Here is a 26,913-nt window from a genome sequence, read left to right as displayed (position 1 = left end):
TTAAATGACAGTCACAGCTTTCTTCAGTCTAAAGAAACGCAAGGAAGGAGTAAAAGAATGGCAGCTTACTATCGATTATCAAATATGAGAAGAAACCTTAGCCCAGTTAAGGAAAAAGGGCAATGCTTGTCCTGAGCATCTCATCCTGGGAGCCTGCAGGCTCATGTCACCAGCAGAGTGGGGACACTCTGAGGCACCACCATTTCTGCACCTCCAGACCATGGAGAAGGATCCCACGCACACACGCTGCCCCGCCGTACAGTCGTCACTTTTGTGAGTCATTCTGTCAGTCATTCAGGTCTTTGTTCAGCCCGTGATAGCATTTTTTCTCTCTGCCCTTCTCAAGTTTTCTGTAATTTAGGTAAAATTATCCTGTGCTCCCTTAAACAGATGCAGAAGGAGCTTCTGCCTACAGAACAGTAACATCCTTAAGCTACTTTGATGTCATATATGTATAAGTAACATTTGAGATACACAGTATATAAATATACATGTAAACGCCCTCTATAATTAAAGGAACATGTCCATACGTAAAACATTTTTATCTTGTGCCAAATGATGAATTCTACCCTGAGGTAAGGAGTCAGGTAAAGCATTAACATAAATTTGATGGGTCTATCTCAAATTCTGCACAAAATTGCATTTCTATCAGAAGTCCTGGAGAGTGGCTTGAAGTTTTCACTTAATTAAAAACACCATCCACTACTAAGCTCATTAAAATCTCCTGTGCCAAGCACTTCCTACAATCATACATGATCCTGTATGTACAATCAATGTCAGATAGTTCATGTCATATAACTGCTACTGAGCACTGTTACCATCAAACATCCTGGTGGTTTTCCAAACAAATATCAGCATGGCTAAACCTACTGACTGTCACACATGCTGGCAGGCTCAGGAGACCCAAAGGATAAGCCAAGCTCCACCAGAGGCTGACTGCACTCTCATCATGTGGGAAGGAAGAACATTACCCAGACAAAGAGGGAGCTCACGTTGCTTCTGGCCCTTGCGCCAGCTATTGTATGAAAAAACCAGCAGGTTGCTTCTGCTATTTTTTATCAGTTTTATTTGCCAGGTTGCAATGTTCCCCCTTCTCCCACCTTTTATTTCAAGGTAACAAAAAAAAAGAATCCATTCTTTCTGAATTTCTTATCAATATATACCCCTTGAGAAGCCAGGTCACAGACAGGTCACCTTTAATTTAATACCTCCCACTGATTTTAATGGCTGTGAGGTCAGGATTGCAGAAGGTAACGTGTTTGAGCTAACAGAGTCAGCAAGTAGCTTGTGTCCTTGCTTCCCTCCCACTGTCAGCAAACATCTATAATTGCAAGAAACACTGCTAACAGGTAAACTGATACCTTGCTACTGGGTGGCTGACATGACTTTTAATATACAACTGGAAGTAGAGAGTGGTTATAAAACACTCCTAGTTCACTTCTGTTCTCTTATAGATACTAATTCCTTCTCCTTGGTGTTTTCCCTTCCAGAAATTCAACACAGAGCCAACACTTCTTTAGTACAACATCCCTCAGGCACTTCCACTGAAACCGACTGTGTCAACTCTTACCAAGGGAGGAACCATCCATTTCCATCACTACACGATAAATGAAACCACATCGCTTCCCTTCCTCCTCTGATATAATCCCTTTCATTACTACAACGTTTTACAGTGCCTGTACATACCAGGACTTGTAAGAAAGTACCAAATACTTGAGCTGACAGAGAAGTGGCTCGATGCTTCCCTGCAAACACAGTGGTGCAAAGCCAGCTCTGGACTCACCTCTTGCCAGTGAGGCTGCAGTGTCTGTCCCTAAGAGGCAAGGGACCCTCAAGATAAGCAGTTAACTATAAAACAACATCTTTCAACAATACTAAGATAAATATTACCAAGCACATTGCTTCTGAGCTGGGTATAGAAAATAATTTACAGGAGTCACTTCTACACTTCTTATTTCATTATTGTTATTACCAAACTAACTTTGTGGATGGTCGCAGCATCACCAGGATGCTGCAAAACTGTGTGTTGCTGCTGCAGAAGTTTCCCACCGGAGTTGCTCCCCTGCATCGAAGTCACCACTTCTGGAGTCCAAATTCCAGTGATGCTCAGCCAAATATTGTCCACAGAGCTGCAGGTGCCAAAAATCACTCAATCTTCGCTCGTATCTGACCATGATCAACTCAGATTGCAGGAACAGCTTTCAGAGCTGTGAAAACTCATCTAGGAAAATTTGCTTTGGACTGAAGCGATTTAGATTATGTATCAAAGCCTGTTAGTCTTTCTCCTCAAAACTTAAAGATGAAAAATTAACCTCAGCTGTGATGAAATCTAATACTCCTTATGTGAATTACGGCATTATCCGAAAGCTCCAAAGAAGACCGAATCCTTTTTCGCTGGCTAGATGCTGTAGAAATGCAGAAAGAAGGAAATAAACTGAACACGTTCTAGCTTAGGTTTTAAAAAGATACTTTAAAGAAATTTGAGAAAAAAAGGAACTGGGAAAGAGGGATGAAGTTAAGACAGTACCTGACCCCAAACACTTGCTGTGAGCACAACAGGGAAGTTTTGAATTGCTATTTATTTCAACCTGCACCACGTGTCTCACATCTCCAAGGCAGGAGGAAAGGGTCCAGCTTGAAGAAGCCTGTTACTGCCCGAGGACATAGTGGTGAGTAGAGAGAGGACAGGCACAGCCGTCATGACCCCAGCAGCAGGACGAGCAGCCCGGTGGCACTCAGCTGCAGGAGTGTGATTAGTAAGAAAAGTTCAAAATGTCTGCATGGATTTTGCTGTGCAAAAAAAGGCACAGAAATGACACAGGAATGGACTGATGAATGGATAGGCAAAGGTGACCATATTTATTAAATAAAGAAAACCTGCTGATGGAGCAAAAGGCAGATGGAGATGAAATTCAACATGAGTGAAGTATAAGAAAGAGCAGGTATAAATACCTCTCTAAAGGCGTTTTAATTCAAGACATGGACAAATGAATAAAATGGATCTCTATGGGTATCTGGGATGACAGGTTACACATTTCAAATGGACAGTATCTGGAAGTGTCTAAAAAGGAGCAAAGACCCGAAGCTCCCCAGGCAAGCAGCAGAATGGGAGAAGGGGCAAGGAGACCCAGGAGGACGCTGGCAGCCCCAGCAGCCCTGCCGCCATGGACAGGGCACTGCTGCAAAATGTCAGAGCGAGCTGGAGGCAGAGAGGAGGGAAGGGAGTACAGAGAGGCTCGAGTTGGGGATCAAACACAACCTGGAGACAGGGAGCAGGGAGACAGCCCAGGGGAGCTGTGCCTGCTCGGAGGCTGCACTGTGTCTGAGCGGAGCCAAGGGGCTGAGTAGTGATGGGATGAGGACCTGACACTGTGCGGGAGGATTTTGGAAAGAGTCAAAGCATGCAATATCAGCAAAATAATGTGAGTACATAATTTAAGCAAACTCATGAGTTTTGGGTAGTCTGTTATTCAAACATGTCTTAGCTGTGTCAAGTTTAGACACAGCATCCCATTTATCTTGGCACAACTCAAATCCCTAAATTGTCTCTGTCTTTTCAACCTCCTCACAGGAACTTTTCCTCCAGCTTTGTTAAAACATGAAGTAGCCAAGGAACTGCTTTACAAACAAATACGTGCTGCGGGGCGCGGCGGGCAGCCCTGCGGGCAGATCTGCAGAGCTGCCTCCGGCGGTCATGGCCTCACAGCGCCCGCTCCTTCCTGCACAGCCGCTGCAACACACGCAATCCTCAGACATGCTGAGAGTCCCGAAAGTGCACTAAATGCACACAGCTTGGCATTTCCCCCCCTGTGCCATTTGCTCAATATTGTGAGCTCCCCTCTGCCAGCCCAAATGTAACCATTCTGGAATAAATACTTCTAAGAGGAAGGTGAAGACCCAGGTCTCTAACATGGACAGCAAAGGGCACAGTGCTGCTCTCCACACAGTGACCCTGCTTTTAGTCACTTGTGCATCATGCAAGTGGCAAAGCCAGTGAAGTCAGCGGTGTTTCTGGGCACAGCCTCTCTGTTCTCCCTCTCTGCCCTAGGTTTCCTCCCGTGCAGCAGGCACAGCCTCATTCCCCTTCAAAAAACTGGGGCAAAAGAAGAAAATGATGACAGGGCACACGCGTTAACAACAGGAAAACACCAGCTGCTAACGTGGTTCATCTACCAGTCTGCTTAAACAGCAGCAAGCCTGGAAAATGAGACAGGGGTTTATTTTTAACATCTGTGTCAGATCTCTTTGCCTTTTAAAGAGTGTTGTGGGGCTGCCTGGGGTCTTTATCTGCTCGGCAGCACTTCAGCGAGTGGCTCCAGCGGCTGCAGCTCTGCCCTCCCTCCTCCTCCACCCAGGAGCCTGAAAGCTGGAGCGTCCCCCCTCTGCCCCAGCAAGTGCCGCTCAGTCTGCTGATGTGATTCACTAAGAAATACGCAGACCATGGAAACATGGCGTGTTGCAGTTCCTAAGGAAGAGCCTCACAGTGTCCACAGATGTGTTCATGGCGACACACTAAGTTTTGCTTCTGCTTCTCTGTGCTCTGGATAGTAGAGAGTATATTAAGTACAAAACTTATTTTATAAGTTTTAAAATTTTATTTTTTAACATTAAATAACTAATTAAAAAGGTTTTTATTTCCTCACTAAAATATCCCTAGCCTAGGAGACCCTATCCACAAGTCCAAAGAAAAATTTAATCCTCTCTTTCAAACTGCCACACAAACTGTGATGAAAGGATGCAGTGCTGGGAAATAAAGAACTTGCTGATCATATTAATCCTTCATCTTCCATTCAGTTTCCTACACCAGTATCTCGTTTCCTTTTTAACAGCCAACAATGTGCCTCTATTTCCTTATGCAGTCTCTAATAATGCTATCATGTCAGACTTAAAAGCAGTGTTTCTCAGTAACTAAATGAATTCTCTAATTTTTCTTATAGATTATAGAAGAGCTCTGACATCCATCTGTAAACAGTGACACCATACACCCTAAAAGCCCGCTTTGTGGTTCATCATGAAATGGCTGGTTAGTTCAGTCAAAGTGAACTTACTCCTGCCAGCTACCAAGGGTGCAGCTGTGGGACACGGACCCCAGAGCTCACCTCGGAGTGCCACGGGCTGTGTTCAGCAATGCTTTTTGCATTTCTCTTGTGTATCTTTCCATATAGCAGACAAAAAAATTATTTAGTAAGATATTCCTTGATTAGTGAAAAGTGTCAACCATTTAATAATCAAATTTTCCAAACCAGGGAAGCTTGTGCTAGCTAAACTGGTCATTTTACACAAGAAAAGACAGTTATGGGGAAGAATTTAGCTCTGTTTCAGAAAATTCCACACTAGGGGTTTGTAGTTACTACACTGAAGGCTCCTGCACTGCATAGCTCTTTAAAGAGATCCAAATCATTGAATCAGTTGTTTTAGATAACGCTGACACTTGTGAGGTTTTAAAGAACTGCAAACTAAAATAGTTCCAAGTACCTGAAGGTTTCACTGGTAGTACTTCTGAAAAGAACGTACTAGGTCTGATTTTGCCTTCCTAAGACAAAACTCAAAAGCCCTCAGAGGGAATTTTTGTCCCAGACAAGGTGAGCAAGACCAGAACCACTTATGCAGAGCTGTAGCAACGTGCCTGGTTAAAGAAATGAAATTCAGGTCACCTGCATGCATTGGGACAGAGCTAGATGACCCACGTCTCTCTTACTTTGCAAATAACGGGGTTATCACCAACACAGCGAGTCTTACCTTATTGTAGTACTGCACCTGGACCGAGTGCCACTGGCCATCGCTGACCCCTCCGAGAACGAACGGTGCCACCGTAGTGGTTGTCTCCCCTGCAAGGGCAGACACAAGGGAAGAAATAAGACAACATCACAGCAAACTCCACCACGCACTAAACCGAAACATGGGGAGACCCTCATCTGGCACAGGAAGCAGCTGTCTTACTTCATCATGGTGGAATTTGGGTTTTTGTCGTGCGAGACAGTAAATATCCCCAGTGTCATAGAATTATTTTGTTGCACAAATACAAAAATAGCTTCTGGCACATTCGGTGAATTATGTTATTTCCTTTTATGATTCTGCAGAGTGCAGTAGCAGATGCAGCTATTGATCAAGCAGTCAACTGAGGAAAGAATGTAAATGAATTTTTCTGCATTTGCGCCAAAAGCAGCACTTTGAGGTCTAGTGATAAGAGGAGTATTGTGCCAGGATACTTTGTCAGGGAAGGGAAGCTGACTCCTCCTCAGAACCGAGAAACTGAAATCCCAAAGTACTCTCGTATAAAACCCATGGATGCTAAGCTCGATCCAAGCAAAATTTTCCAGTCATTACTGAAATTATCGACAGCCTTTCAGTATTTAAATTCGAAAGCAAGTCTTTGCCATGGTGTTGGAAAGCTGAAGGTTTTAAGTTAGGTCTGACTCAGCAGAACCAGCTCAGTAGCCAGGCATATCTTTTCCAAGGTAGCAGCAAAATAAACATTTGTGTTGAAAGTACATAAAAGGCCTGGCACGGAGAAGGGATTGCTGGGTTTCGACTTTTTTTTTTTTCTCTTTTTTTTTTTAACAGCTGGAAAATTCTACATATTAAACCACAGGAAAAATAACTCTCTCCCACAGGCTAATAAAGTTCAGAGTATTGTTGAGTTTAAAATGTACTTTCTACTCTCTATTTGCAACAAATATTATTCCTGTGTCCCCTACTTTCCTTTAACTCCCACCCTATATACTCCTGTTATTTAAACAATACAGATTTCAGCTTAGCTCACTCGACATCATGCTGTGATGTTTTTTGTCATTTCATGATAAAAAGTCTGTGGTAAAAATCAGTTTTTTTATTCAGTTATCAAGCTTCTGCAAAAGGAAGATCACCAGCCTCCAATCCTTTTGCTTTGCTTATTGTGAAAAAGTTGTTGCGACAGGTAAAACAATCAGATCAGATGTCCAGAACTTGTACTGTTCGTTAAAAACCACTTAAAACTATAAAACGTAAACCATTCTCCTTCCAAAGAAAATACCATTTGCAATATACAGGACCAGACTTGCTCTCAGGTGCAACAGTGCAAATCTAAATTTAGTTTCATGTATTTTAAAAGAGTTCCTCCGCATTTAAATGCATATAAGTGCAAGTAGAATTTATTTTTTCTCATTTCTCCTCAGGGTGCCTTTCGAGCAATTTGATTCAAGTTTAGACAGGCGGAGCAGACCCGCAGAAGAACGCAAATCTCTTCAACTGCAGCATGTTATTTCACTACACTAATCCAGTCAAAAGCCTGCCTTAAAATATAATTTGGACATCTTCGAGGCAATAAAGGGGCAATGAAACCGGATATCTTCAACCCAAAAGGCCCAGATATGCACTTAAGCATCGCTGGTAGATCGATGGGGTCACACAGGATTTAACATGGGGTGTGATGGCCACGACCATCACTGGCAACGAGTGTGCAACACTGACATGGGTTGCGCCTCTGCTTCTACTGCTTTACTGCTTCCAATGTCTCACTTTGCAGCACAATAAAGAGCTGAGTAGAGCCCACATGCCTATCCTGAATACGGAGAATGGGAAGTAACAGGATTACTTCCCCAATTTGTGTCCAGTACAGAGGTACAAATGTCTCACTTGACCTACACATTCCCCCACTTGACCTACACAACAACAGCCCTTCCCAGATATTTATTTCTGTCCTGATGGAAAACATCCCCTAAACCTTTGACAATGAGGGGTTGTCTGCCCTGCTGAGATTCAGTAAAGCCACCGAAGCCTTCCTGGACTCACAGACCAGCTCCTGGGCTGAAGGAAGAACACGAGCGGTCCACTAAGAGGGACTCCAAGAGCCTCAGGAAGCCTGCTGAAGTCCAGGGGGTGACTCCTGGTGGCTTTAACGTGCTCCAGCCATGTGGTACATCTGCGTGTTAACAGCTTCACCTGCTACCCTGTCATGGAAATTAGCACAGCTGGGCATAAGTATTTGGATGGAACTCGGGCTTTTTTAACTCAGGAAGGACTCTTCTGCTGAGGCTGGAATGGTCAGGGTTTGTTATGATCACACTTTCATCAGCAAGAGCTTTGCCACTGCCAGAGCTGATTTTCTGGAAGAAACCTCTCCCCTGAGCTCCACTTGCTTTCCCCTCTCTCTCCCACAGGCACCAAAGGACGCTGGCTTTGTCCCAGCGCAGAAAGCGAGCAAATGCCAAAGCCTCTGTTTCTTGTTTCCCAGCCCACCGTAGCAATGGGTGGACAGCTCAGCTCCCCAGAATTCCTTCTGGGATACAGCTTTTTCCGGGGGAATGTGCTTCAACTGTGGATTCTAGCGATGGCATTGCTCATTATCAATCCCTAACGAACCGCATGCAGTTTTCACTTGTTTGCTAGCTTTTCATTTGGCTTGCATGCATTTTTCAGATAACGTTTATGCACCTATTTTCACTGATGACATATTGCAAAAATATATAAACATGCGACGTTTATCACAGTGTGATAAAATGAAGTCGCATTTAAGCAAACATTGGCTCAGAGGCCAACTTTCAGGCTAGTGCCAATCTTTTATAGTAGTCATAAATTCCAGCGTTTATAACTGATATGCTGACGAGCTCCTGCCTGCAACAGTGAGCATTACCACCACAAACCGCTACAATCTGGAGTACTTTCCAACACCCTGCATCAGTTGTTCACTGTACGATGTCAGCCATTTACTCAATTAACAAGGCAACAAACAGCTGTATTGAAGCGCATTTCCAAATCGGTTAAGGTATCCTGACCACGAGCAGAAATGCTCGACTCGAGCGACACGTCACCTGCAGAGAACGTGAGCTGGATCTGCTCCTCGATGATCTCCAAGGCAATGAAGTCGTGCTTCTCGTTAAAACGCCCATTGTAGAGGAGGAGAGCGTTCCTCTCCCTGGTTGCAAACCTGGAACGCAGAGATGAGGGTTTAGCTCCTGCTCAACGGTTTACGAATTAAAGACTGACGGTCAAGTCGCCCAGAAGAAAGGCAGCATTATAGTTAGCAGAAAAACAAGCCTTTGCATCTTTTGCAGACAGAAAATTATAAAATTGAGCCAGCGGCAGGATCAATCTATTCCTTCACAATCGAAAGAGGTAAGCAAGATGGAAATTATAGAAATCCACTCTGCAGAGATTGGCTGCAGATGCTGACCCTCCCAAACGGTAAAATTAGGCAGACGCATGATGTAGCGTGAGTATCTGGCACTTGACAAACAGTAGCACTTACTACACTTTGCAAACAGTTGAAAACCAGAAAGCATTTTCACATCAAAGGGGGGACACTTGCTGCCTGCTTCCTGTCTAAATGCTACAGGGTACAAGGAGAGTCATCAACAGATTAAAAAGAATCTGATGGGGAGTCAAGGGGAAAAGAAAGATAAGAGTTACTTTAATAATGCCACATAGACCACCAGGGTTCATCAATCAACAGATCAGTCAATCGGAGGAAGGAAAATAAACACTTAGATGATTCCACTAAATCAGTGCTAATGGGTGGTTTTTGGTTTTATTTTTCTTGTGTTTCTCATATGGGATGTTTCACACCTTTCCTGTTGAACAAGAGGCAATCCCACTTTTAAAGATGCCTAATTATTTTGTCAGCAAATAACTTCTCTTGCAAATTTCTGAGTTGTGTGTATTTTATAATTTTAAATTGAATCCTATTCTCTTTGGGGATTTGTATGCAGCTTTCATCTACTTCAAAATGCAAAAAAATTAATGCACTTCACATATGCATTTTTACAACAATTAATATTATATAACGAGAGAAAGAGAGAGAAACCATGGGAATTTCTTGTGTTTCCAAATGGCAGTGTAGCTTGATTTTGCATCTTGAACTTCAGGAAATACGCCTGATTTAAACTAGCCCGCTTTTCCAACAAATGAATCAAGTGCTGAACACAGCTAACGAAAACTGCCTTCCATGGACAGAGGAAATGATTCTTGTGTCTCTCATGTCTACTAGCAAAGACTCTCATGCGATGCAACAAAACCCACATTCAGAGAATGTGAAAGAAGCAATATTTAGAATATCAAGGTCTAGTATTTGAAATAAAATTCAAAACTAAAAGAATATTTTCTGACAAAAGTTGTTTGTCATACATACGTATGTTGTGCATCAAACTGAATAAAGACCTTTCAGAACCAGGAGGCTGAACTGAAGCTAAATGGAAATGGGTATTTTTTTATTCCATACATTTTTTATTATTTTTGAAGGAGAATGCATTATTCTGGTTCAAAATACAGAAGTCAAAATTTTGACATTTCCAATAAAACATGAACTCCAAAGAATATCTGTTATAGTCCATCAAAATATTAACATTATTAAGCTATTTTTTATATTGCTTTACTCCGTGTGTGCTCAGCTCCATTCTTTGCCACTAGTCAAAAGCATCCTTTGTATCATACTAAAAGTTAAAGCACTTCTCCTCTTTAACTTGTCTGGTTATCACCAGCTGGGGAAAAATACTGTTTTTTAATAGAAGGGATATTTTTAGCCTGAGGACACAGGAAACAAAAGACACTTTCTTAGAAAATTTTGAATAGTGAGAAAACCTCTCCACTGATAGTGCTTCTTGGAGTGAAGGAGTAGCAAGTGTTGGAAGGAAGCAAGGAAGATGTCTAATGTTGGGAGCAGAAAAACACGCCTGGTCAGTAACCTAAATACTTTATTTTAAAAAAATCACATTTTAGTTATGAGACTGGACAATGCAAACATGCTGCTCTTCATCAGGAGTGGGCCATGAGTCACTTGAGGCTGAGGGCAGCTAGAGACCCTGAGATTTTACAAATGTTTTCCATCTGCACTGAAGGATAATAAGTGCAGATAAAATAGAAGTTCAGGTATGAAAAGCTAAATGTATCGTTATCCCAGACAGTGTAGGATGAACCCCACGATGGTCTAGACGTTTCATAATCACTCTGGGTAGACTGAAAAGTGTTTGGCTCATGATTAAGACTAAATATACCATCTTGGTTTTAAAGATGGTGCAGAAATCATGGTGGAAGCACTACCTCGCTACAGTAGTCTGCTGTTTCTCAGTAACCCCTACACAGAGCATTTGAGTCACTTTAACTTGAAGCACCCTATGTGTCACAGATCTGCTCCTGAAAGCCTGAAAAATGACACCACATGGCTTCGGGGACAAGCCAAGGGCAGTGCAGGTAATTTATGCTGGCAGCCAGCCCAGACTGCTCCTTTGTTTGCACTCACTGTAAGTCTGACAAGTCCAACAGAGCCTTTTGCTCCTCAGCTTTTCTAAAACAATCTTCACAGGCGCACCTCTTCTCTGCCTTGGCATGCAAACTGCGTCTGTGCTTTCTGATTTAACCAAAACGTCAAGATTCTATAAAATTTCATACCTTGGGATTAAGGCAGATGAAGGATAAAATGGATAAGCTGCCTGGCTCCTGACAGATGTAAAACCTCAGGTAACTGCTGAGTGCTGGATGGGACGTGGTGTCCTCCCTGAGCACTTTCTCTGGACAGACGCACAAACATATTTGTCGTTGTGGCTCTTGTTGTTCCTGTCAAGAAATCCCTGGCCTTGCCCTTTGGGGTTGGGCTAACACGTTTTGTGCTATTTACTCACAGTCAGCCGTGAGGGAGAACCAAAGGTCAACCCTGACCATCTAAACCATGGGAAAAGCTGTAAACCCAGCCCCTCTCCGGACAAGAGGCGTGTGTGCACCCAGAGTTCTGCCTCCATGGCATGCAAGCCCTATGCCTGCCCAAGATGTCTTCCCCAGAAGAGGGTTTTTTCCCCTGGGATGTGTGAGCCAGGGGAGGAGAGCCCTGGTCCACTCAGAATGGCCACCATCATCACTCCCCTTGCCTCCCTGAGTGTCCCCATGGGAAAAGTGACACCCACTGCAGGAGAAGATTGATCAACGTGGGGATGTTGAGGCAGACGGGATGGCGATGAGGCTGGTTGTACCTGGTAGCTGGGATGGGACCAGAAGTGGGACCTGGGTGTGAAGGCCAAGAGGAGTGAGATGAGGAGCTGGGACAGCTGGGGTTGTCCCAAGCACAAGGCTGGGAACCGTCGGAGAGCAAGGACCTGAAGAGGAGCAGCCCATGCTCAGCCACGGCCCGACAAGACCAGGTCCTCTCACAGGCTGAGAAACAGGAGAAGGCAAGAGCACTCCCAAATGAGCAACATGAACAGGTTGGCTCTGGAGCCAGCCTGAAAGTCAGGAGGCCAAAAGCTCAACTAGTAAGAGTGTCAAACCCACCACACACCCTTGCGTCTCTCCAGCCAAGGGCTGCTGAGAGGTGGCCAGAGAGGCCCTGTTGTCCCCTCTCCCTGTGTCATTGCCCCCAGCTGCAGCAGAGAAAGGTCAGGAGGTGGCACCTCAGCAGCATCCTCGGTGGGGCAGAAAATTGAATGCTTTCAAATAACACAACTGTGCCCAACTTGCAGGAGTCACTGTCAGCAATCCTCCAGAGTGACCTCTACACGTAGGTAACTTGGTGGGTGACAATATTTAACAAGCAGCCCCTGAAACTTAAGCGGAGAAGCCACCAGCCAGAGAGCCCTTCCCCACTGGGACTTACATGAGGGAGACGGTGAAGTGGAAGCGCTGCCGCAGCCCCTTGAAGGTGATGAAGGACTGCGGGGGGAAGCTCCTGGTGGTCATCTCGCAGTACGGCCGCTCGTATTCGCCTGGTGGACACTCACACTTGAAGCCGCCGATCAGCAGGTTCACGCAGGTTCCTCCGTTCTTGCACACCCCCGGAGCACAGCGGCCAGAGCGCGCGTTCACCTCGCAGTACTCTCCTGCAAGGGGACAAGCAGACGTCAGGGACACTTCACCCCAGCAGCAGGCTGTGATGCTCAGAGTGGTTCTGCTAAAGGTTAAGCTGCTTCAAAAGTTCTGCACCTGACCCGCTCTGCCATCAAGGCACAAGCCTGTAATTGCAGGGGGTAAGGGTGCTGCATCGTCTTTCAAGTCTGAATTTTCAGGGTAGTGTGGGATATGATTTGCTGAGCAATCCTCTTGCAAATACCCAACGAGGTTTCCCCCGTTTTCAGATTACTTGGCTGCTGCCAGACCTGGTGATAAATATAAAGCTGGTGACAGACAGATCTATATGGGAGGAGGTAACACCAACAGTTAAAAACTTACACACTCTCTGTCAACCAAAATATGTGTAAATTGTTCTGGCGTTTCACTATGGGTTGGAAATTGTGTCAACAGATAAGTGTTTGCACTTCGCCTCGCGCGGAATTTGGCTTTGCTGCCCATGGCAGCGGCAGGGCACGGCTGAGCTCGCGACAATGGTTGCAAAATGTTTATAGAAAGAATAAGCAGGATACCAATGACATACATATTGCTTCCACCTTTTCCCATGTATCCTGCAGGTGACAGCCATCTTCCGAACTCTTCAGAGATGGGCACAGTAACTCCCCGCAGAAACTACAGATTCTGTGTACGGGTTGCTGAACCTGTTTTCCCCTCAAACGCTTTGTCTTTATTAACTCAGAAGTCTGTATTAAAGTGTGTTAAATGCAATACTAAAGAATGAGGTGTCTTCCTTTCTATGTAGGCTATAATTTTTCCTGTGTTTGCCCAAAATCTGAGAGTGAATCACGATTGTAAAATATAACATACAAAGGATATTCACTTCAAAAAATCTGCTGTGGTTGGGAGAAAAGCAGCTGCTGAATTAATCATTGTATGGGAAGCTAAACCCTCTATGTGAGTTAATTAGTTAACATTTATGTTTTGGCATGTGTCTTCCTAAGGTATAAAGCATGTTCAGATCCTGCATGTAAAACTCTTCAGAGAAACTGAAGATGGCATACATAGTTGAATTTTACCCAGTAACAGTGTCTGACAAGTAAATGTAGAGCAAAACTACTCAACACAACCAGCATGTATTTGCAACAGTTTGATATTTGCATGATTACTCACTACTAGATTATACAATCACATTAATTCAAGCACAGTTAAAACCGTGCAAATGCATTCCTGGAGGAAAGTAAAAGCAGCAGGAGCTGTGGGCAGTGACTCACAAACAAAGGCAAATTAAAGCAGAAAGTTTTGCTCCAGTCACTGCCCCCGCAGCCCTGCTCCCGCGGGTTCCCACGCCAAAGCCGCCCGCGATGCTGCATCCAGACCTGGACGTGCACCTCTGTTTTACACCAGGTTGTATTTTGCAACACTTTGCAGCTGGTTTGGCCACTGCTCTGGGGGCAGCGATCTCTGAGACACGGTGAGGTGGACAGCCCAGCCATTATGGCTCTCCAGCTTTGCTGCCTTTCTCCTCTCACATCAACATCATGCGCTTTTCAGGCAGGTACGATTAATGCCAGCTAAATGCAGGAGCAAATACAAGAGTGCTGTGACCATGCTGCCAGCCAAATGCACACCCCATCCAGGTGGGCTCAGCTCCGCAGGACCCACCTCCGGTCCTGCTCCGTGCTCCCCTCGATGAGCAGAGCCACCATACAGCTGCCTCCCGATCAGTGCATTTGTCTGTCTCCTGGCAAACAGACTGGGGTGTTTCAGTATATTTGAAAGGGATGTGATACAAAGCACAGGGGAGCTGAACACATTTCTCTATAATAATAACTCTTGCAGTTAACAAATTATGAAATAAATCTTTCCCGCCATCCTAGAGGGAGTGCAATCCAAAACCTCTCAAGTAACACACCATATAGCTGAGAGTTCAGCTTCAGGCCTGTGCTTAGAGCTTTTCTGATTCAGCACTGATGTTCCCATATTCTTCACTTCAATGTATTAAGTTGAAATGCCGTGAAAACCTTTTGATAAATATTATCCTGTTTCCATTTATTAACTGTAAGTATCAGGCAAGATTATGTGAATACACCTTCCATAGTACTTTAAAATGCTCTACAATGTGTTTCTTTTGTGAGAAATCATATATATCATCCAAGAGGGAAAATTCCCTCAGTGCACTTCATGTGCCAAACAAAGCGCACACACACATCAGATGCGCTAAGAGGACACTACAGAAAACACTTCTCGATGATCCGCTGCACAAGCAGAGCCCATCCCCCTTAACACACACATATTGTGTACCAAAACTCTCAAAAAAATGGACAAACACAGTTTCTGAAGAAAGGTTAAAGACAACGCTCGTTGCTTTAAAAAAATAGTAGGGTATTTTGTGAAATAACTCTCCAACTCAGAGAGGAATGCAATCTTCAAGGCTTTCTGAAAACAGAATGATATATTTGGCAAAAGCAAATAATGCTCAGGCTTGAATACACAGCAAGAAAAAGGAGCGAGCTAAAAGGAGAGATTCCTGGCACTGTAGCACGCTGTGGAAATGCCATGGCAATACGGAGGTGGAATATAAAAGCCTAAGCTGGAAGCCACTGGTGGTTCCGTATTAATTCTGCAGTAAGAATGTACAGACACTTGTTTAGATACCTATACAGCCATCCAACTATTTAAGAGAAAAGAACGCTTACAGAAAACTTGTATTGAATTATGTTTTGACTGCTTCTCAGTGTGATACTTAAGTAATTTAAAAGAACGCAGTTCAACTTTACCTAAGATCCTTTGTCCTATATTCATTCAGCTGTAGCATCACTGATGTCCCAGTTACTAAAATTATTCTGAATTATCTTTAGTTTGTAATGTAAATGAGAACTGCATTTGATGTATATTCTTTGATGTTGAATTTTCATATTTTATGTATATTTACCAAAATATATGAAAATAGTAGTTTTGAAATCTCTACAGTAACTCCAAGATATCACTGTGCTTCAAAGCACAAAGGTCTACTAAGAAGCTTGATAAACCCCTATTTATCCTTTTTCCCCGAGGTAAAAAAAGTGCCTGAAATTATTTAGAAATGTGGCATTTTTGGCGCTATGAAGTAGCTATGTGAGCAAGTGTTCGAGGCAGGGCTTTAATCAGGGGCACCCAACTAACCCCTTCTGTCAAGATAACACACCTTTGTTGGCTCTTGGGTTTGCTGCTTCCAAGGGTGGCCACCTCACCCCGGACACATCTCTACCCCACAGCACTGCTTCGAGGCATGGCCTGAAGAGTGCCCTCAAAGTCTGAACCGAAGCCTGTGTGGACGTGAAGGACAGGCTGGTTGCTGGCTGAAGGACAGGCTGGTTGCTGGCTGAAGGACAGGCTGGTTGCTGGCTGGAGTCCAGGCTGGAAGGGAAGAGCTACTTGAGGATTTGAAAAGGGAAAGCTGAAGGGTTGGAGGGATGTCTCGCATTCTGATGGGAAAAAATAGTACAGAAGGAGGGAGAGCTGCTGTGCAGTGAGGCTCTGGAGGGTGATAAGAGCACAGCCCAGACAGTCACCACACAGCCTGGGGTGGGTCTGCAATGCTGGTGATGCTGGCATGGCTCACCCCCTCACCCAGCCCGCAAAACTCCCCTTCGCTCCTCACGGCATTTCCTTGGCTATTATAATTTCATTTTTCACACTGGCCAGCATTCTAGGAATCACTTTAAAAACTGCTTAGTTATCACAACCTTATGAAACCCAAGCAGGAGATGTAAAGTTTAGTCCCTCCAGCTGCTACATCTAAAGCATGCACTGTCAGATAACACAGGCCACAGTTGACTGTTATCTGCCAGCAGATTCCTGCGCTTCAAAACAATTCTGGCCCTAGCCAGCAAATGGTTCACTGTTACAGGACAGTAGCTGATCTTATTTGCTCTCAATTGATATTGATGACTCTTAAAACTACAGGCCCTGTGGTTTTTACACAGTCCTTTATGTAGTGCTTCCTGGTCTTAGAGCTCTTGAGATCACAACGTGATAGATGCTTTTGACACTGCTTCCTCCTCTCAGCCATCATGTATCTCTTTTTCAGTTTTAGGACTAACTTTACAAAGATGTTAATCATAAAATTTCTCCTATTAATTTTATGTAGGTGAGGACACTCCAGTATCAGGTGTAACATAACCAGACCAGGCAAAGGAAAAGATTGGCTAGAAGATCTGGTCCTCCTCTGACCTATTCCAAACAAAGTAATGGAAGAGTTCAATGAATAAATAATCAATGATGATTGAAAAAGTGAAAAAAAAATACAAATATACTATTTGAAAAACGAAAAACTAGCCTCACAATTGCAAATACCTTGTGAGCTCAACATTATGGGTTTCTATCAGCACACCGGTGTGCATCAATGAGCCAGGCTTTGCAGAAATCTGCCTGTGGTTTAGTTGGTGAGTTGCTTGACCTTGTAATGACAGACAACATATAATGTTGGAAAGCTTGCTGGAAACAACATGATGGCATTAGCATAAATACAGATTTACTCTACACTTCAGTTTACTGCAACGTGTTTCTACAATATCCCTGTTTAGGAACCAGCCCTCAAAAATTTGTACCATTCTCCAATTGTTTTCAACTGAAATACTACATTAAATATATCTATATTTACGTGAAGCAGCAGACCTGCACTGATGTTTTTCTTTTTTTCCAGTTTTCCTAGGCACATGTTAATTTTTCACTCAGCACCTGTAATTGTTTGACTTGAACTGATTCTTCTCTCCTTCATCCTATCATTTCCTCTAGATACATATTAATCTTGTCCTCCATGTCTGTAGTCGCTTCACCTGAACGGAAAGCATTTTGAGAAGGTGATTTAAGGAGACAGCATAAAATGATGCACTTTAAAGGAGAAACTATAAGAAATAGGGGAACTAAATTCTTCAAAGCATTCCCATTGATCCATTGCCCTAATAAAAAACAACTGTCATCAAAAAAAGTATTTTCTATCTTGCGCATTATGGGAAAAAACAATGCTTCTTTTCCTCTAGTAACTAAACCGCTACGAACCTAAAATGACAAATGGCACTAAAGCAATTAGTGCCCTAAGTAATAAGAAGGCTGTTAAAACAAATTAGCTGCAGAATCAGCCTGAAAATCTCTACTGGGACAAGAGATAATGAAGTTGGGATCCAACACACCCACTTTAGAGGTGGTTTCATCATAGTTCAGGCTGAGTGGGAGTTACCATAGTTCCCTCCTTTCCCCAAACTCCTTTCACTTTCCTCCCTCTCCCATGTGTTGGCACTCAATGTAATCCTGCAGTTGACTGATTTGTGGAGCTAAGATGGCAAAACACCATCCACTTCTTTATTGTAGGGTTAGTGATCTTCTGATTAGGTCCCTCCTAGGACTGATGGATGAACAGTACAGCAGGCACAAGGGAAGGAGGCAGGACCACGCACCAGGAATAAGAATGAAGGAATGGTCTTGGAAAGCTTTAACTGTTATGGAAATAGAGCTTTAAGTGTACACTCATGTGTGAGTGTAGCTGTTCATACCTGACTTAGGTGAAATGGATCGCCACCTTCAGTAGATAGCCCACCTCTCTCCACTGCCTGTGAAGGGATATACTGCAGGAAAATTTGCCTAAAATGTAAGTGCAAGTCAAATAATAAAAATGAATGTTGGATTTTGCCAATAGAGGGAAACTCACGACTTCAGGGGCTCTGTGGTGCATGAGCCTACCTTCTGGGAGAAGTCAGCCTCACCTCCCAGGAAATGCCACTTACCAATGAAACATTACACAAATCAACAAACATGCAAAAATCTACTGGTTTTCTGAGAGAAGTTAGAGAGCGGTTACCCAGAAAAAGTAACCAAGGCATTCTGAATGAAGGAGAAGCTGGATCAAAGAGAAGTCGGAAGCCACTGGTGTGCTAGTGACTATGATTAATTAGGGGACAACTATACCCATGTATCATTTCATGCAGATGACTCAGAAGTGCTATTTGAAGAGCAGAGTTAAAATCTGGGTCCCTTAGAAATCAATGGCCAGACCCCTCATGCCACTTCAGAGAGGCTGCACAGATGCACTCATTGGACTCAGTACCAACACTGACAGTCGCCACTTCATGAGGGTCCTACTTTATGCTTCTGCTGTGTTCAAATTCGAAAATACACTTTGGTCTTTCCTTTCACCTGCTCATCTATGTTTTTAGAATTGGGACTGACCTAGAAAAAGTAGCATCAGCCCCAACACTCTTACAGAAAGAAACACCAGCTTAAGGTTCACTTTGGGGTCTTCCTCCTCCCTTTTGCTTTTTTTCTCTTTTTGCCATTTTCTGAACTACAAAGGCAGATCATAAGAAACAAGCTAAACAAAAATAATACATAAATACATAAACACACACAAGCACTCATCAAACACAGAGACATACACTCACACTGTTCAGGAACAAATCCCAGTGACTCGTAATCACAGCTGTCTTTTGTAATTTAAGTTGCCAGCTGTTCCAGATTTAACAAGATGGACTTGCAAGAAAGTAACTTGTATTTAAAACAGTAAGCAAAACAACAAAAATATTCCTCTCACACACTATATATAAATAGCTTGCCAAGTAGCTCTCTGAGGTGATAGAAAATGATCCTAAAATAAGATACTCAGGAAATCAGTGTTTTATCTCTGGATCTGGTTTAAGTTTTCTGTGGGCAAAAGCACTAAGCTCTGAGCTGGTGGGAAGAGAGGATGAAGAATTCCTAGTGCTCTCTTGGCTATTTGTATCATCGCTCTCCTTTAGGATCATCCTTCTGTCTTCCCTGTGCCTTCTTCCACAAAGTTCCCTCTGGGCATCTGTGATAACTGACAAATCAGATTTCCAAAAATCATGAGAGTGGCCTAAATAAAGGTCATGAGATCTTTAATCATAAGATGCTCCAAATAATGAACATGGGAGGCTTTTTATTTTCTTTCATTTGCCTCTGAATCTGTGGGTGGCATCTGCTGGCCCCAAGGTACGTGAGAACTTTTGGTGGTCAAATTCCAGCCCGAAAAACATGACCAACACTGGCTGCTCTGAGGGACCGCCCATTCCCACTCGCACCCCAACAGGAAGATGCTACTCGACCCTTCTCATCTCTTCTTCCCACCAGGGTCCCTGGGGACAGCGTCTGCACCATGGCTGCTCTTGGGTCCTGCAAGCTCCTGGGAGGATGAGGACCATGATGAAAAATGCCCTGGCCAAACAGACAAGGGGAAGGCCAGGACTCCATCCCACCTCCTGAGCAACCAAACTAAACCGTATTTTACAAAGGCCAGAGCAGGGAAAGGTTCCCATCTCTCAAACCGATGGCACTGCACAGGCAGAGCAGCCACAGAAACGGCTCCCGGCCCCTGGCCAGTCCAAAGCCAGGCCCAGGATCCCACACACAGCACCAGCCCGAGCAAAGATGTTCCTCTTCTCCTCCCCTTCCCTGGTCACAAAACAAAGCAGAACAAAAGACACTCTGCAGGGATGGGTGGACAAATGAATGATTTGGGATTTTTTTTTTTTGTGGTTTTGCATTTAAATGAGAAGGAATAATTGGGGAAAAAAGAGACAATACTGAGGAGGATTAGTGATATTTGGGGCACATCTGTTGGAGAAATGAATTAGTCTGTGGATTGTAGAAATCACGAGCACATTCTCAAGATCATATATGCTCAATCTGAATGGTCACTGGACCTTCCTTCAACTTCCACCAGTGCTGGGAGGAACAGAGCACAGAGAAAAGTCATGACCAGGTCCTCAATACCTGTGCTCTCTTCCTCGTCTGGTTGTTGAGGATTAAAAATGCTCAGTCATTCAGCTTCCACTCTGCCTACACCAGACAAGCTCGCCTTTCATTGTCCAGCAGCAAGGCCAGGAGTGGTGCAAGCACCAAAAGCGGGGCCAACACTTACCACAAGTGTTGTGATTTTTTTTCCTGTGGCACTCTGATGAGCGAGGAGCCAGACCCTACAGTAAAACAGAGGTGCACGCAATGTGCCCGGTTTCTCCCCGCCGCCTGCTCCCACGGCACTGGATATAATCACCCCAGGCTTCTGAGGAGATGCGGAGGAAAAGCACTCTTTTGGAATGTGTTAGATGCAGCAGAGGACAATGAGAAATAAAACATCCATGCCTTCAACCTGCCACAGCTACCTACCAGCAACGTTTTTTTTTGCGCTATGAGATCGAACAGCTAATTTCTTAATGTCTTAAGCTTAACTCTTGGCTGATTTTACAACTATATCTAAGCTCTGTAAATTATTGAACCAATTGTAATGTACAGTGCCCTCACGAGGTGTCATCTCCCTCTGCATTTGACCTGTTAAAGCTTTAGAGACCTCTTTACGTTCTGTCTCTCATCCAGGACTATACATGGCACAAATCTACAAAAGAGAAAAGAGAAACACACTGAAATTTCCAGTTTGTGTTGAGTTCTGTGGAAGGTGTATATGTAAGACAATTTATCATGATGCAATTTGCATTGATTTAAGGTAAGACACGGTGATGAAGCAGTGCTTTTCAAAAGCCTACGCTTTATCCCTGGAAGTATTTAGTAGGGGGAAAACATTAGTGTAGATGTCAAAGATAAAACCCAAATTAGATTATAACATTGTGTCTGCAATTTGCATTATGTCTTACTCGGAATAAAATCTCTTTCTAAAATTCCCACCTTAAAACCAATGAGAAACGTGGAGATATAAGAACAAAACACACCTCTGCATTCCACAGCTATATGCATTTACATGGGAATAACCTTCCCTTATTTCAAGGAGAAACAACCATCCTCTACCTTTACTATATATACATCTGACAGTGTATTTTTTTTCTCTGCTCTCTGTGCCACTTGACTCATCTCCAGGAGCATTACTCGACGGGCACACGGAGAGAACCCTGCCCGCAGGACACGTTCCCTTCAGGACAACCTTTGCAGCCTGGTCCATATCTGCATCCCTGCGCACCTGCAGGCTCTTCGGCCTGGGAACCAGCCGCCGTGCCCGGTTCTCACCTCCTTCCACGGGCAGAAGCCAGAAAGAACAAGGGCACTCACAGACTCGGTGTGCCTCTGCTCAGATGACAAAAAGGCTATCTCATCACGCAAAGCTGCAGTTTTTAGCGGGCACTGAATGCCACCGCTGGCACTGTTAATTTCCAAGGCTGTTGTTCCACAGGCCATTTTTGCCTTTCCCAAATATTTGAAGTATTTACGTGAATGTGGAAAGCAAGGCAGGCGTGGTGGCTGTGCCAGGGCCGTGTGTGCAATAACATCTTTTATCAACAGGAACTCAGGGGTCAGAAAACCAGATGTGCTTCCAGGCACCTTCCCGCTTCCCGCTGACTCTCACCCTGGTTTCCCTGAGCTGCTTCCATAGAGCAGGACACCAAAGGCTGCAATGCCCAGTTCCCAAACTGGTAGGGAAAGGGAATGCTCTAGTATTTACTTTTGAGCAAGCTAACATCTTGAACCCCTTGAAAAAGGGAACATACCTGCAAATAATTGACCTCAGAAAGAGAGGAAGAAAGAAAATGGCCCAGAAATACGGCAAAAAGGACAGCAGGGTCTCCCTTTCAATGGCAAACATCACTGTGTTCTTTAGGAGAGTCCGACCCTTATTCCACTAAGATCCTATTTAACTTTCTGCATGTAACTGTTACAGATTTGATGTTTCAGCTCAGAACAAGAGGCAAAGCACAGAAGAAACCATCGGCCCTGGTCCCTAGCAGCGCGCTGGGATTAACTGCACAGGCAGCTAACTCTGCACATCTCCATTAAAAGAAGACAGACAAGAGCCTGCATTTTGTGTTTTCCATAAACTAGAAGTTTTCACAGGAAAATCTCACTCTCACATCTTCTGTGTAATCCAATGCTATGGTAAAAATGATGGCATTTAGAAACAGGCAGATCTCAAACTAAATCATGCCCCTTAACGTCCTAGGTGGTCCCAGATGCTCCAGTGGAAAGAAGCGTAATGGCAAATTAGTGAGAATAACTGAAGAGAAGTCATAAAATATTAATAAAGCAACTGAAAAACATGCTTAAATTTATAATTGTAATTGCATCTTAGGAGGCTAGGATTTCGTAGCTTTATATTTTCTTTTTATATGAGAACTATTAGGTGAAAAGAAAGTTATACCCAAAAGCAGTGTATCACTGTCCTTATCGTGGATTGTATGAGTTCAGAGGTTGTGCTCGACAGAGTAAATACAACTGGTAAAAACAATCTGATGCTCATCAAACTTCCATTGTTATACCTTGAAGGCAAATTTTGAAAAAAAAGCCCAAAAAGCGCTTTGCTTGTCAAATGATGAGGATTAGGGTGTAAAAAGATAATCCTATAATCTTACATTTTGATAGCTTCAAAAATATTTAATATATGGGTCAAGAACATAAACTGAAAACAAAAAGCAACTTAACCAGAGAAGCTGACTTTTTTTTAATGACTCCTGAAAAGGGCCAGGTAATGTCACATATCTTGAACAAAACATCTCAAGATCAATATATTTTTAAATCTACAGACTAGGCAGAAATTCAAAAGTTACTTTAAAAAAAGTATTTTTAAAAAGATTCATCAAAAATGAATGCAGCCAGCTTCCACAGCTTGTACTTAACTCGTGTTACAACAGTTTAGTAGATTAAAATTCAGCCTTTTTGTAAAATATGTTTTCACTTAAAAGTCACTTCAAATGATTAACATCTTGTTAGAGTTAATATAGCTCACTGTATCATCTGTATACAATGAATACAATTAATAATGTTTAATTCTTTATATATAACACTCATCTTCATAATAAAGTTTCCTACAATGTGCATATCAGCGCGCTGACTCCTTGAAGCTGGGTGGCCCTATCCAATTAAAATATTTTAAAAAATTATTATATTGGAAAATGCAGTAAAATAACCTCTCACAAGCTTAGCTATGGAGAATTTGAGACAGCCTGAAGTGACACATCTTCATTGCAACTTTTAGAAAGTGAAAATTGGGGTGGACAACTGGTGTGGAAGCCGCGATTCGGGGGTGGCGCAGAACGAACCCTGCCAGGAGGAGCAGGGCTGGGCCTCAGGCACCGAACCGTGATGTTCCGAACAAAAGAGCATTTGCCACAACAGCGAAGTTGTGGTTCCCACTGTGCCCTGCACAACTGTATTGCAGAACTGTAATTATCTTGATGTTCAAGGCCAAGTGCCTCAGTCTGGTGCTCAACTGTCGAAACCTTCAATCATCGTAACACAAAGAGCAGACAAACAATAAACTACTTCATACTTTTTTCCTCCCTAACAGGACATTATCCTGATACCCTGATCTCTGCACCCAGTTGTCCTTCCTGCCACTTTCCTGTTGTTCATCTGCTGATGAAAATAAAAATGTCTAACTTGGGAATTATAAATATGTACAGAAACCCACATTTTTTGCATAATTCAGTTTTACTGAATGGTAAGGGGGCTTCCCAGTTTTGTTTCCCAGTTTTGTATTTACAGCAGCAGAAAAGGAGTACCATTACCTTGTTCCTTGGAAGTTACATTTCTTTTTTGTTTTGAAGATCTAAAATATTTAATTCCAGCCTTCCTGGAATTCCTTTTATTAGGCTTCACCTCTGATTTGCTATGAACGTTGTGAGGGGCTTTCCAGAACATGAGGCATATTGGAAAAAAATACTATCTCACTATGATTTTATCTTCCTCACATACAACTTAAAGGCAATGTTCTCTTCTCCTCTCCCCTCCTCTCCCTCTCCTCTCCCTCTCCTCTCCCCTCCTCTCCCTCTCCCTCTCCTCTCCTCTCCTCTCCTCTCCTCTCCTCTCCTCTCCTCTCCTCTCCTCTCCTCTCCTCTCCTCTCCTCTCCTCTCCTCTCCTCTCCTCTCCTCTCCTCTCCTCTCCTCTCCTCTCCTCTCCTCTCCTCTCCTCTCCTCTCCTCTCCTCTCCTCTCCTCTCCCCTCCCCTCCCCTCCCCTCCCCTCCCCTCCCCTCCCCTCCCCTCCCCTCCCCTCCCCTCTCCTCTCCTCTCCTCTCCTCTCTCCTTCCCTATCTGATTTGTTTTCAGTGAGAAAGAAAACAACCAAGACACCTGGCCATTGGCTAAAGAAACCCCCAAACACGTAAAGGGTACTGAATCTTAGCAAGTGCATGTTCTGACGTATTAGAACGCATCAGTGTGGCTTACTTGCAGTTTAAAATTTTATTCAGCTAAACCCATCTGACATTAAAAAAAATCTATAAGGAAAAACCCCAAGCCTTACATTACACAAGGCTCGACTTGGCTAAATAAATAAAAACACAGTTGTAACCTATGGTCACAGAGAAGTTGGCCATTGCTTAATAAACTGCTATTTAAAAAATTTTAATTAAAATAAACCTCAGTGTGTGTAGTTTCTCTCAGCTCCATGTTCTGCAATGCATATATATGTTCATAATTGTGATGGTGTGTGGGAATTTAGCTACATCAGTGAGTAGGGGTTTTATATGTACCTATAAAATTATAATAAAAAAACCCCACTTTGTGTAATTATGCTCCACCTTCCACTTTTTTTTTTGTTGTTGTTTAAATTATACCAATGGAGATAAGCAAATTCATTAAAACAAAGGTTTTCAAAAAGCCTGGGAGAATTGCGACTCCCATTTAGGTGTGGTAACAGGAACTCCATCAGCATAAAACCAGGAGTACAAGTCAAGAGCCTAAAACCTGCTGAAAATCGATGGAGTAAGATTAAAAAAAAATACATGTACAACAGGTTAAAGACAACAAAAGAGAGATTTCACACATGTGAGAACAAAGAGGATCCTAAATTTAGACTGGCTGTTACTGACCGGAATGCCCTGAGGAAGCCGCAGGTGCTCCGCAGGTACCTCTCCCACCAAGCACCACCAGTCCATGAGCTCATACTCGCAGGATGTTTTCTTGCCAAGAGGTGGGACAGACAGGTGAGGTGCCAGAGGCAGGTACCCAGGCCAGGGTAAACTCAGCTGCCAGCAGCAAACATGAGCTGAGCCTGGCCTGGCTGCAGGCTCAAATGTGTTATTTTTACATCAGGTTTTTAACAAAATCTCCCTTTAATGAAGCAGACTGAAGCCAATGGCAGGGGAGTTGGACTAGATGATCTCTAAAGGTCCCTTCCAACCCAAACCATCCTATGATTCTATAACTATACCTGGTCATTGGGGGTTGATATTAAACACCTACATTGTAGAAGAGCTGGGGCAGCACCTGTTCAACAGCAGCAATGCTGTCGCGCCACAGTGTGTGCTCATGGGCCTCTCATGTCTGCAAGCTCCTTGACTTCACACAGCCAACAACTGAGAACCTGCCTTCTCTCCATCTTGTAATGTAACCCAACAGACATCAATGGCATCAACAGCAAGTAGGTGTAAAAATGTAATTGCAAGCATGGAACCATCATCAAACTCGTCATTGCCCAGGCTCTTTGGACACTGAATTTTAGCTACATGCTACTTGAAATTATCAGCAGTGGCAGAAAAAGCATAAAATCATCAGTGGAAAACTGTGCAGGTGACAAACGAGGAGAGCAGGTAAATGAAGAGAAGAACAGGCCAGCCGCACAGCCATCTCAAGGAGAAGCAAAGGAACATAAGGTGCAATCAGTAAGGAGGATTTCCTAGACCCTGAACTGTTTGGAAGAGCTACATTCATTAGTATATTGGAGCTGAATTACTAAGGTGGCTTCTGAAGCCAGGCATAAGTGATGACACTGGTGTGTGATCTGTTGCTTGCTTTTACAAAGCCGTGTCACACCTCCACTGCGATAAGAACAGAAGTCTTGTCAAACCATTCTAAAACTAATTAAGAAGAACAAACACAACATGAAGTCTGTAGCTAGGTTTCCACATGACAGCAAAGGACTTTGATCAGTGCAAGTATTTCCATGGGCGAGGAGGATAAGACAGGAGGCTCCAGAAGAGGCATCCGAACCCCCGGCAACTTGCAGCACTTCGGTTGAATCAAAGATCATCCCACGTGCAGCATCTCGGGGCGGGGGGCAAAGGAGGGTTCATACATGACTGGGAAAACTTTCAAACTTCAAACAGTAGCTAGTTTATGCACACCGGGATGAGCGTAATGTGGTAAAACTCTTTGCTGGGGTTTATGAAAAGGCACGGCAGATTGATGTGAAGGCTGCAGGACATTTACACCATTTGAGAACTAAACCGTCAACA

At 43.6% G+C, this 26,913-nt stretch overlaps 1 protein-coding gene across 1 annotated transcript in view; it reads right to left on the bottom strand.

Annotated features, from left to right (window-relative positions):
- Positions 1 to 26,913, bottom strand: part of CELSR1 (cadherin EGF LAG seven-pass G-type receptor 1) — a 170,086-nt gene that overhangs the window by 63,958 nt on the left and 79,215 nt on the right. Inside the window, exons 3-5 of the mRNA XM_065840132.2 lie at positions 12,557 to 12,779; positions 8,790 to 8,905; positions 5,740 to 5,828 (exon numbers count right to left, since the gene is read on the bottom strand). Of these exons, the coding sequence (XP_065696204.2) occupies positions 5,740 to 5,828; positions 8,790 to 8,905; positions 12,557 to 12,779 (428 nt within the window). The remainder of the gene's footprint in view (positions 1 to 5,739; positions 5,829 to 8,789; positions 8,906 to 12,556; positions 12,780 to 26,913) is intronic.

Source organism: Patagioenas fasciata, chromosome 1, assembly GCF_037038585.1.
Source record: "Patagioenas fasciata isolate bPatFas1 chromosome 1, bPatFas1.hap1, whole genome shotgun sequence".
Taxonomy (NCBI): domain Eukaryota; kingdom Metazoa; phylum Chordata; class Aves; order Columbiformes; family Columbidae; genus Patagioenas; species Patagioenas fasciata.
Note: the sequence above shows the minus strand (reverse complement) of the source record. Positions and strands in the feature narration are given on the sequence as shown.